We start from the raw sequence: 12628 nt of genomic DNA, 5'->3' as shown, positions 1-12628 counted from the left end.
ATTTTGAGAGCCAATGGTTGAAACCTGCCCCCATAAAAATCCCATGCCTGGAATGGCATTGCCTATGTTTACACACCCTGAGAAATAAGACTTGGATTTACAAAGGCTTGAGTGAGGAACTTCTATTCCCACACACTGGGATGCCTGTTAGAGAAGGTACAGTACAGGACACTTGAGACAACAGCAAAGTATCTGGCCACTATTACAAAGCAAATAAACTTTTATTTAGATTTTAAAGGAAAACATATTTGCCAGAAGAAAGATCTAGAGAGTTTTACTGCACCCCTGAAATGTAGAGAAGTCCCACAGGCTCCCTGTCAGCATGTCAGTGCTTGAGCGAAAGAACAAGCAGGTTCTTTAAATCACAGGCTAAAGCCACTATCTGCATTAACTGCACAGAGATTTCATCTCCACATTGCCTCCCGATTGATGCAGTCTGTGTATGAGGAGGAATCTAAATACTGGATTGCACATATTTGGCAGGTCTTGCACCCCTCTTCGCAGAGAATAGTTCTGTCATAACTCACAATATAGTTACTGTAATACTGCTCAAACAGTGTGCTGTGTGGCATAGACAACTGCTTGGCCATTTCATATAGGCTTTCTGGCTTCAAGTCTTTGATGCCATAAGTTTTAGTCAGGATGTATTCTAATTTCCAGTTTGATTCATTTTTCTTGTTGGCGTCTCTGAGGTCCAAGTAAAACTGCCAAAGATCCTACAGTTAAAAAAAAAAAAAGAAAAAAGAATGAAAGAAAACATAGGCACTGCTGTATTGCTTTCTTCCCTGCTTCATTAAGTCTCTGGAGTGATATATTGATTAGGAAGCTGTCACTCCTCATTATTCACATGTGAATAGAAGGTCACGTCCCACCCCAAGAGCTGGGCTTTCACCCAAAGCTGGTACTCGCAGAGCGGTAATGGCGGGGGGATGGGGAGGAGAAGAAAAAGGAGCCACAAAGGCAGCAGTGGCAGTGTTAGAGGTCTTTCCTGTCCAAACTCCACAACATTCGTGTCTGCCTTAGGAGTGAAGCAAAAGGGTGAGAGCCAGAAGTTGCTTTTCTGTGGGCACTACTTGAGGGGCAGAATGGACAGAAAAAGAACGGCCCAGAGAGAAGTTAAGGAAAAGGAGGGATGCCGATGCAGGAGTGAAATCTGCACAACAAAGGAGCAGCCTGAATTAGCATGGGTCTCCAGAGAGAAACCCCAGTCCCAATCAAACTGCAGGGTGCATTGTCACTGAACTCGGCAGGGTCAAGACTTTATCCTGAATTACAGAAAGTCTAAACCATTCACAGCCAAGATAATTACACAGGATTCACTTTATCTCCAAAAATCACATGAAACTACAAAGTAGAAGTCTTCTACTTTTTATTTTCCTTCTAAATATATCTAACATTTCCTGTAAAAACTCTTTATAGGAAGTTTTGTGATTGCAAAAGACATCATATGGTTAAAAGTGCTTTCTTCATCAGTTCTTTTACACCCTTTAGAAACATTTCATGGGCTGCATCCCAAAACTCAGGCTATCACCAGCAAACAACATTAGTATGTAAGCATGCCCAGGATTTAGGTGAATCTCTTTCACTCTTGCAGAGCTCCCTGCAAATAGTTTTAGGATTTTGGCCAGAAAAATTATGTCTTTGATCCTACATCATAAGACTATTTGATACAGACCAGAGAGTACTGGGTAGTTCTGCAGGCACAGAAAGACCAACCAAGTTATCTTTCAGGTTTCCTTTCCTTTGCCCAGGAAGAAAAACTAAGAGTAGGCACCAAAATCCCATCACCAGCCGCCATAATACTACAAAGGCTGACATCTTGCTGTAATTTTTACTGACACTATAATGTCTTTAACAATGCTTTAAAATCTTTACTTACCAGCAAGCTATAGTCAAAAAGATCATACTGATACAATCTGACACCAGGGTTATTGGACTCTGTTTGCAGTACACTCTTCACGGGTGTTACAGCAGGTGCCACAAACAAGGAATTGACTGGCTTTTCTGCAGAAAAAGGGAAATTGAGGAGATAGTTTCCTTTCAAACTTTTCTTTTTCAAAGAAATGTTTTTGTAGAGTACCAACACAGCAAAAACAAGACTGACAGGCTTAAAGACATTAGAATTTATCTGCATCACTGCGAACTGCCATACTTCCAATGGATAGACTAAACCTTGTGTGGAATATCATGGTACCCACTCCAGTGTGTACCACTGTTTACACTAGAGGCTTCCCAGACAATTCAAATGTCTGTGCAAATTTGCAAAATGGTCTTGCCTATATGTGAAGTCCCTGTATTTTGTATATTTCTACTAAAGAAATATTTGAAAACTTTAGTTGCTGTTTCTATACAGTATTTTACATGTTGCTTTATGTATTTAGGATGTTATCAGAAACACCAGGGTCTGTTTCATCACCTGACCCTTAGGAGCCCAGCACCTATTGTGTGAACACCAACCTTTACAGCAACTGAAACATGAGGATGTGAGTTTTATTGGGACAGAATGTGCAGGTGAGTACACTGGGACGTTCTCTGTGGAACAAAAAGGAAGCCCTAACTATTCCCATCTCTGACAGCATCACAGTAGTGAAATCACAAGGTCAGCCTCCACATATAGGCAGAAGTTTTGAAAGTTTGGAAATCAGTAGATTCTTCTGGAGAAAATACAGATGAGTTCTATGTCAGTACACTGGTGTTGGCTGCAATATTGCATTTATCTTGAATTCTCTAGAATTTTGTCAAGAGAAAAATGTCCTGAATAGAAGATAGTCTAAAACTGTACAGACAAACACAATGTGTATTTGATTGCTATTTAAATTTTGTCAAAAGATGCAAAATTACTAAAATAATTGGGAAGTGGTTACTTGCACATGCAAACTTTAATGTCAAATACTATGATCAGTCTGTTCCCAGTGAAATTTGCAGTAGAGATGATGATTTCATGAACAAATGGGACAGTGTAAAAAAATACAGGTATAAGACTGCATGGAGCATCATTTGAAAGAAAAAAATAATGAAGGCAGTTCTTTCACTGGGCTGGATTCTTTTTTACTAGAGATTAACACCATGTAAAAAGGTAAAAATTTGGAATAGTATTACTTAGTCAGCATTTTGGACATTGCTCATATGAGTTCACACAAATCATGGATGAAGAGCCACTTAACAATTGGGTATTTTACATAAATCAAAGCAATGAACCTCTTACTGTTCTATTGGGAAGAAAAAACTTCTTCTTTAGAGATGCTGAGTGCTCCATATGGCCATGCCCATGCTTAGAACTAAGGGATTTCAAGGCAATAAACAGAAATTTCAACGTGGGTGATTTTCTTGAAGGGAAATTAGCTGATCTAAGAGATGCAACAGGCAGAGACTTTCTTTCCCCTACCTCCTGCTTACCCTTATCTTAATTAACTTTGAAGCAGCGGGGAACTCAGCAGAGAGGCACAGTAATGATGCAGGAAATACAAGAACATAGAGCATGTCTAGCTGGCCTGAGAACATTCCCTTTGACACATTACACAATAGCAACTGGCTGGTATAATTTGCCCATGTCACTGTGAGAGCAGAGAGGAAAGACTAGAAATTCTTGTCTAGGCATAAGGATTCATTAAAAAAAAATTAGGAAGCTTGGGGAGTCTCTGCTGACACCAACAGAAAAAGACAGTCACCCTTTCAAGGTTCTCTCTGGAAATCGGAGTTTGTGAGACTTGAACTCCTGCAGATAAGTAACAGTATTTCCCAGTTTACTTTTTTCAATTATTTATAAGACAGGCTGACTACAAAGAGCATGCAAGAAAGTATTGATTTGCTTTTAATCAGGAAGGAAAAGTTCAAAAGTCAACAAGCATCATTACCTTCTTCATCCAGGAGGACCATGATACTATCTCTATGGGTATGTCCAAAAAACTGGCCCGCAATAACACTACTGTATTTGCGAAAAATCTTTACCAGTCTCTCATTGTAATACTCCCTGATAGCTGTAGTATTCCTTGCATATGGCAAGTATCCTACTGGGACATGACCTATTATATACACCTAAGGGATTAAATACAGAAAGCACAATTAGCACCTTCATTTGAAACTTATAATCGTAGCTGTATCCTAGAAGTGGTTACCAGTTTCATAATAATGCTGCCTTTAAAAATGGCATTCTAAAAGCTGTAAATCATGACAGGTTTTTTTAATATAAAATCCCAACAGGAAAATTGCTTAAGTTCATAATATCAAGATACTATCAAATTTAGTATCTTGCTGGGGAGAAAAAAATCTATGCATGGTTTTAGGCCTAAGGAAAATGTTATCAATTACCTCACATGAAAAAAAAAAGTTACTAGGGCAAGGCTTATAATTTGGCATCTCAAGGGGACACAAGAAACAAATTATGTTTGAGCATTACAGAGTCTGCAGCAGGGAGTCAGAGAGTCACCAGAAACATGGATAACTGGTTAAACCCCTCTGTCTGAGTTAGAGACTTAGCGCCAACTGCACACACCATGCTGCAGGGTTTCCCGAGGAAAGGAAGTCTCTCCTTTCTCCTGATTGTAACATAATATTCTATAATTGCAACACTGTAGAAAAATGTAACCATGTTTCAAATTAAACAGAGTTGCTCAGATGATGATCCAATCTCCACACCAATCAATCAATCAATCAATCAATGCATCAGGAGCCAACAATTTAAACCTTCACTTCAAAACCTGTGTATTAAAGGACAAGTTATTATAACACTCAAATCATAGCAATTACTGCAGCTTGACTAAGTTTTGTTCTGACAAACTCTTTTCTAATTTCTATTTTTGATGCCTTAAATTACATTACAATAAAATATGCTAGCTTTTGTCTTAGGTCAAGAGCATGTTTTAAAATAAAAGGCTATGTGTAAAAAAGGTCAGATACTGACTTCTGCAGTATTTTACATGGTAGGAGAGAAAAGGTATTTTACTGCATAATTTGAGAAACTTCATTCAACCAGCTTATTAATTGTTGCAGTAAAATGGGCATATTAAAAGAGGAATGATTAAAAAATAAAATTTTGAAATTCTGACTTTGTAGTATCTTTGGCAGCATTTTTAGTCTTCTAGAAGCATGTTTACACATTATCTAGAAGCATGTTTACTCATTATCTCTACTTCTTCCTTCTTTTTTTTTTTCAAAATTGAAACAAATAATGATAGCTTCTGATCCTGATCCCTACCTTTTCCTCCTTTTGTGAAGAGGTTTCAAGTATGTCCTCCAGCCAGGCAAACTGGTTGGCTGGGTCAGTGATATTCACAGTTACCTTGTTAGGGCTGTAATATAAATTTGTGTTCAGACTGATTATCCTGAGTGGTTGATGGCTGTTACTGGATTCAAACAGCTGCGTGTAAAAGCCGCCTGTGAAAATAAGACCAACATCATATGACAAATTAAAGGCCTCAAAGCACAACTTTACAATCAAAGCACACCACTGACAAAATACCCAACCTTCCTCTTTCTAACAGAATATCATGCTTATTCAAGCCACAGTCACCTTATCCCACTAGAACATGTTAACGATATTTTCAGCCACATTTTACTAAAAGTTGACACTGAATTATTTATGAATTATTGCCTGTATTATCTTTGTGTTTATTTGACAGTATTTAGATACAATTATTCAACTGACATGGAAAAAGCGCCCTGTAATATTTCTTCCACTTTGACAGATACAGTAGCTGTTAAAGGTCCATACTTCATGAAATACAGCAAACATACAGGCTCCTTCAGGAGGAACTGTTTAAATTTAGTAGCTTTGCATTTTGGAAGTCATTTAACTTCAGACTGATGATATGATGAAAAGTAAGGATCCTTTTTTCAATCCTTGCTCCCAAAATTCTCCATGGCATGCTGAGCTTTTTCAATAGGTATAACTTCATTGTTCATGGACTTCAATAGAGCCATGGCAACAGAAGCATAGCAATATAATTTAACTGCCTCTTTGAGTTTTATTATCCTTATCCAAGTTTCTACTTTCACTCTTATCCAGAGTTTGCTCTCATTCAGGACACAAAAGCAAAAATGAAACTTCCAAATCCCTAATGTTTGAGTGGATTGGAAATTGCATTGAACCTTTCAGTCCTTTGCAAAAAGGAAAAATTCTAATTAGGATATAATTATTCTGCCAGTTTAGTAAGTTGCATACAAACATTAATCAGCACAGCTACATGTTATCATACCCTGAATAAAAATGCACCTATTCAGTATGCTCTGAAATACATATACCATTAAAACAGAAACAACATTTTAACAGTTTTTTCCCATCAAAGTAAAGTTTTTGTGTGCATCGTATGTCCTCATCTAAAAAGTGTTATGAGGTCTTGAAAGCAGAGATATTTCACATGCATTGGTACAAAGTCAATAACACTAAACATGTTACAAGAAGTGATAAATATTGCAGCAGAAAGTAATAAATGTATTCTGAATATAGGCATTGCCATTCAAAAAGATCAGTAACTTCTTCCAGGAGAAGCATTAGAGATAATCCATTGTTCTGACTCAACCTATGAGACTTAGCTAAACAAACAGCACAAATCCACAGAAACATTAGTTCTCGAAGCCCTAGCTTCACAATGTATTACTGCCATACTTTACCTTTTCTGAAGGTACTGATTGCTTCATCACTTAGCCAAGGTTTCCAGAAATCTGCTACAGCATTGTAAACTTCACTGGTAGTTACAGGAAGCTGGTCCTGTGAGAGAGGAGAACCTGCCTAAGTCTTAGTATTCAGACACACAGACAAACAACCCACTAAATAATCCTGCCTGACCTGTAACATAACATGTTAGTGTATCCAGTCATCACCAGGAGGAATTCAAGAAAGAAAAAAAAACAATTTCTGAATGTCTAGTATTGCTGATCAGGAACAAATGCCTAAACTTAGAACTGACTGCATGGCATTGTAAATGCATTATTAAACTAATGCCAGAAATGTGTCAAGCCTTAAGAATACAGTAGAATGGAAAACCATACATTCTGCAAAATTAATAAACATATCAAGTGTAAAAACAAAGTCATTTGGATTAATATAGGTTTCTTTTTCAATAACTTGGGTTTCATAGCAGCTCCCCAAAATGCCACTTCTGCCCTCAGAAACATTCTGGTGTGAAACAGTACATTAGGACTGTAGCACTCTTCAGTCTGAGCCACAGGCTGATGGCACCCATGCTCTGATCTAACCCTGACAGGAAGATACCAGCCTGTCCTTGCCTTTCTTAAAATATCTGGAGTCTTGGTGCTAGAAGGAAAAACACAGGGGTTGAAAAAATTGCAGTGCATGTTTTCTTAAACATAAAATTTGACCTTTCCAATATCTTTAAAACTAAACCTATGTTATTAGAGGTTTAGGAAGTAAGTCTCTGTCTAGGAGCAGAGCAATCAGACGATGTCTGTTGAGACATTTGTTGATTGCAGTGCCCAGACATGAGTTGTTAGGACACACCTTCGAGCCAGAGCTAACAGTCACTAACAGACAAAAACCTGATTCCAGATAAGAGGCCATGTAATGGACTGAAGGTGCTTTGGCCCAGGAAGTCAGTGCTCTCTGAACTGCTAGAAGCAGTCTCAGGATTTGTCTTAAGCAGGAGCAAGAGTGTGAAATAAGTAAGGCCGAGGTCACAATATATGATCTGAAAGGTATCCCAATGCTTGATCAACTTGAGTAGTATTTTAACATGTTCTGCAAGAAAAATCACTCAGGACTGTTTAGTTGTTAAGCTCAGAACACAAGAGAGCAATTAAACTCTTTGGTTCATGGTAAGTGCACAGATTTTACACTTGCTTTGGAACAGCCTACATACAGTGTGTGGCTTGCTCTATATCACTCCCAGTCTACAGGACAGCTGCCAACCATATCCACATGAAGAAAAGAAATGTCATAAAGAGAAAAAAACAAACATTAAAAAACTGAACAATCTGAAACGACCCCATAGTGGGGATTGTCTGATCCCATGCCTTTTTCAAAGAATAACTGAAAAGCATGCCAGCTCTGCATATTAGTGAAGCATGCCATTTTGAAGTATCACAGAAACGCTCCTGAGTGGCTTTGTGCAGGGAGAATGAACAACAATCACCAGTTATTCCAATCACCAGCTTGTGTCAATTTTCTATTTGCTGCCCATCTGCCCCTCCTGAGCATCTTTTCTTCCTGTCTTTAGCTTTAATTTCACAAACAAAATTCATACTTGTTGAAAAAGTCCCTACATTCTTTGCTTACAAGGCTTTTGTAGGGTTTTTTTCCTCTACCAAAGGAGATGCTGAATAACAACAATTCTCTGCTAAGACATTTTTAAAACTGAAACAAAGTGAACATGAAACACTTTGTGACACTTCAGTTCAGGTGTTACTTATTGAAATACTTTCCTAGTCATTTCTAGTGAATCAACCTGTCCCCATGTACATGCATATGAAAAGCCAAAGCTTTACCACCACAGTAAGAGCACCAAGGACTGAAGTCACAGTTTGGTTTGTGCACTCACACTTCTGATATACATCTAGTGGTTACTTTGTCTCTCATGTTTCCTTTGCCCTGTCTCTCAGCACCCCTATTTGGAAATCACCAACTCCAGCAATGACACAGGCTGTCACACAATCACCTGCTGCACCAACCTACACCCTGACAGGCCTAATAAATACCACAGAAAGCTGGAAGACAAGCCTTGAGGGTGTGAAGGGGTGTTACTAAATTCCCCTGAAGAATTTCAAACAAAATACTTCAGCTGACTCGCTTCACATGCCTTCTGATCCCCTCACATCCAATGACAGCATTTGCTTCTGATCCAGCATGCTGCCAGATCGACCCACAACACACTTTAAAGGACAAATGAAGCAACTGTTTACTTTGGAGTATGCCAAGAACAAAATTCAGCACAGTCAAAGTGAAAAAGCACCATCCTCAGCTGAACATAACTAGTGAATCATCAATGTAATTATATCTGAATGTCCAATGAGGAAAGAAAAGTAGACATATTTTTAATATCAATGGCAAAACTATGGGAACTTTACAAAAATTCTGCCATTACTTTAGCTAAAACACAACAAAAAAAATCTAGTGATGCCAGCTGACAGGTTTCCAGTAGGCCTTTGAGTAGTTTTTAGACTTACCACAGGCTCACAGTTCCATTAATGATGTCACTTCTGATAGATGTAAGTTACTGTATACACATGCATGACATACACAGTAAGGAAAAGTATGTGTGTATTAACTATGTTGACACGTGGTGGTTCTAAGCCATGAGGAATGATTAGTGATAAATTTGTGTGATCCCAGGCCATGTACAGATTCTACCTGGCATCAACATTTCCTTAGGTAAGAGCACAGAGTGATGTAGCTTCTGTTCAAGAGTGGAACTATTTATAATATTAAATGCTAACTGAAGAGGTGTAGAATTTTGTTTCCAGAATAACAGTTACACATAATTAACTCTTATTTTTCAGATGTGCTTTCCCAGGAGTTAGGAACACACTCAATATGATGAACAAATTTCTAACTTGTTTTACCTGTGGCCAGTAGTCATGATTGCCTAAGGCTGGGAAAACCTGAAGATCTGGAAAGAAATTACGAATTGTAGAACTCAGATTACCAATGATGCTAATGACCAGCTTCGTGGAGAGCTCATTTATGGGAACATGAGGAGGGCTATCTCTGAAAAAGGAAAAGGCTTGATCAATAAAGGTTGTTAACAACACAAGGAAGGCAAAAAAGTCTGCAAGCAGATCTACATTCTAGCATCTAACATTACTATACACCTTAATTAAAATCACAGAATCAAAAGCTCTCTGCAAAGGCTATTGTTTAAAAAACCACGAACAAGTAGACTTGTTCAGACAATGCGTATCTTATGATTCATATTTATCATAATGAAGATTTCTTAGACATTAAAGTCATAATTTTGAGCTACTGTGAAGTTTGCCTTATATATCTTTCATCACCTGCACTTCATTGCTAGTTCCTTTTTTCCCTTTTAACAATATCCTGTTGAAAATTAAGTACAAGAAGGTAAGTGAAATAGATTAATCACTTGCCTTCATATATTTCTTAACACTTTCCCATCAAAAGTAAGTGATCTAACAAACAAACTAGTTCTCACACTCAAAAATACTAATCTCTCAGATAAATTATTCATTGATATATGCCTTAAGAAATTGTGTGATGGCAGAACTGAGAGTTCTGCTATGGCACAAGGGTAAATCAATTCTATCTTTTATGAATACCTAGAAAGTAACAACACACAGTACTATGCCTTGATAGCATAGTAGTATGAAGCTACTCCTTTTCACACTTCTTTGTCTGGTCCCACTGCTGTGGCACACAAAGCCTCACAGGTAACACCTCTGTGAGGCAGTACAATTAAGCCCACTTTGTAATACTGACGACTGGAAGAGGGAAGGTAAATGTTCTTACTCAACAGAGGCCTGCAGTGAGTCAGTTACTGCCATGACCTTTCCTTTTGCTTTTTCTACTTCCCACCCTCCTTGCACCATTTCTGTTAACTCACACTAATATAGCCATATGCTAAATATCACAGTGAACAGTCCAGCAGTTACCACAGAGATCAAAGTCTGTTCCTGAGGCCTTATGTTCTCACTCAGGCTTGCACTTAGTAGCCATTTGGACAACTAAAGGGACGACTAGCGTTAGTGAGATACTGAACTCAAATCTGTTGGTGCAAATACAAACTTGTGAGGTGCCACACTATCTGGCTATCCAGCTTTAACTGCAGAGTGACTTGAACACTTACCCTGTCCAAATCATGAATGAAACCTGCTCTTTTGAATCGTTCATGAATGCAAATGCTGACAAAATAAGTTGATAAGGAGAATCACACAAAAAGTCTCCAAAAGGGCCTGGGTTGGAGGCATTGACTCCTTTGGAAGAAGAACAAACTTTGGTGCAATCAGGGGTAATGTGGTAAGTCGGATCTAAATGCAGGTCAGATACATGCCAGAATTGCCCTGTTTTCAGAAAACAAAGATTACAGGAAATGCATTATTTGCATTTGAACTGGATATACGGGGTAATGCCAAGTTTACTCCAGTTTATCTACTGTGACTCCTATTCAAAGTTAACAAATTGTTGATTAGCCTGCTTGATAAGTGTGGGCAAGTTCTTCCTGAGGAGTCCTTCCCGTAAACCGCTTAGAAAAACTGAAAACAGAAGCAGGGGCATGGCTTTATGCTATTCACCAAAAGTGAAATGGAGATTGGAAGGAACTGAAAAATCAGCTCCTTTTCATTAATAGCAATCTGGAAACTGGATAGTAGAGGGGGCAATATAAGGACTTCTCTACTCCATTTGAAAAGAAAGGGAGCTGCTTTTAAATTATTTTTCCAGACCTTCCCTGGCTGGAAGCTACTGTAAAAGATGACAAGAAAGATGTCTCAAAAGAAAGGCAAGAAACAGCATGTACGCAGAGACTAGGCTTCTCACCATAGAGCAGCAGCGCGTCAGCCTTTACCTACTCACTACTTTCCAGGCTGACATGCTTTCAGCCACTGTGACACATGACTATATGGATAAAGGAGCTGAGAAGTATAGGAATATGCTGAATAAGATGAACAAAATCTATGTTAAGACTATCAACCATCAAGTTACATGTAAAATAAGATTAATTTCTTTCTGTCAGTTTCAAAGCACTTAGTAAAGGCACACAGGTATCTGGGGCAGTGGTTGTGAAATAGGAACAGATTTAAATTGATTTTTCCCAAGGTCACACACTAACTCTATGGAGTTTTATTTCAGGAATCAAAGACCAGAGGTGATCTTCAAAATCTTTACAATTGTGACGCCTACCAACAGGAGACAAAACAAACGCCGGGACGCTGCTGCGTGCTTGTTCCAAGGCAAGCGCGTGTAACACGGAATGAGAGTTCTGTGGGAAACCATTTCGGAGCACTCACCTGCACGCACGCCCTGAGCAGGGATCAGGCCCAAAAGAGCGTGTGTGTTTGCTGCCAGCCCAGCATGGCCCAGCACGGCCCCCAAACGCGGTGTTTGCAGTGCGTGCCTCGGGACACCGAGCCAGAGGCAGGGCAGGGCTCACCTCACTTCACCCGCCGGCCTGCCCGGGCAACTAAATATAAACCCCGTGTAACCCCCCGTACCTCAAAAGTGCCCTGTTGACTGATTTAGCAGTCACGTGTGGCCGAAGTGAGTTGGGACAGGGAATGCTACGGCAGCAGGTTCTGTGCGGGGAGCAGTGCCAGGGGGAGGAAAAGGAGCCGTAAGCAGGGACCGCGCAGCCCACCCCCCTCCCCGCCGCCGGGCTGGCAGCGGCCCCCGGCCGGGCCTCCCTCCCAGGGCCGCCCCTCACCCGCCTCCCCCGCCCTGCACGGTGGGCGCCGGCCGGCCCCTTCAGCCGCTGACCCGCGGCCGACTCACCCACGGCGGAGCGGGGCCGCTGCGGGCCGGCCGGCGCCGCCTGCAGCGCGGAGCAGAGCAGCGCCAGCCCGAGCGCCAGCCGCAGCTCCATGTCGGCCGTGCGGGAGCGCCCGGCCCGCCGACGGCTCCAGCGGCCGGGAAAGAGGCGAGCCCCGGCCGGCTTGTGCAAGCCCCGGCGCTCCGCGGGGCCGCCGGAAACCACCGCGCCCCGCCCGCACCTCTCGGGGCCAGAAG

The 12628-nt window shown here is 40.4% G+C and overlaps 1 protein-coding gene across 1 annotated transcript; it reads right to left on the bottom strand.

The window, feature by feature from the left end:
- Positions 1-202: 202 nt before the first annotated feature.
- Positions 203-12485, bottom strand: SMPDL3A (sphingomyelin phosphodiesterase acid like 3A). Its single transcript, XM_063151099.1, has 8 exons — positions 12395-12485; positions 10755-10968; positions 9514-9658; positions 6610-6706; positions 5195-5373; positions 3855-4035; positions 1880-2004; positions 203-716 (listed from the first exon to the last, which is right to left on the bottom strand). The coding sequence occupies exons 1-8, from the start codon at positions 12483-12485 to the stop codon at positions 405-407; spliced, it is 1344 nt and encodes a 447-aa protein (XP_063007169.1). The 3' UTR covers positions 203-404.
- Positions 12486-12628: the final 143 nt, after the last annotated feature.

Source organism: Melospiza melodia, chromosome 3, assembly GCF_035770615.1.
Source record: "Melospiza melodia melodia isolate bMelMel2 chromosome 3, bMelMel2.pri, whole genome shotgun sequence".
Taxonomy (NCBI): domain Eukaryota; kingdom Metazoa; phylum Chordata; class Aves; order Passeriformes; family Passerellidae; genus Melospiza; species Melospiza melodia.
Note: the sequence above shows the minus strand (reverse complement) of the source record. Positions and strands in the feature narration are given on the sequence as shown.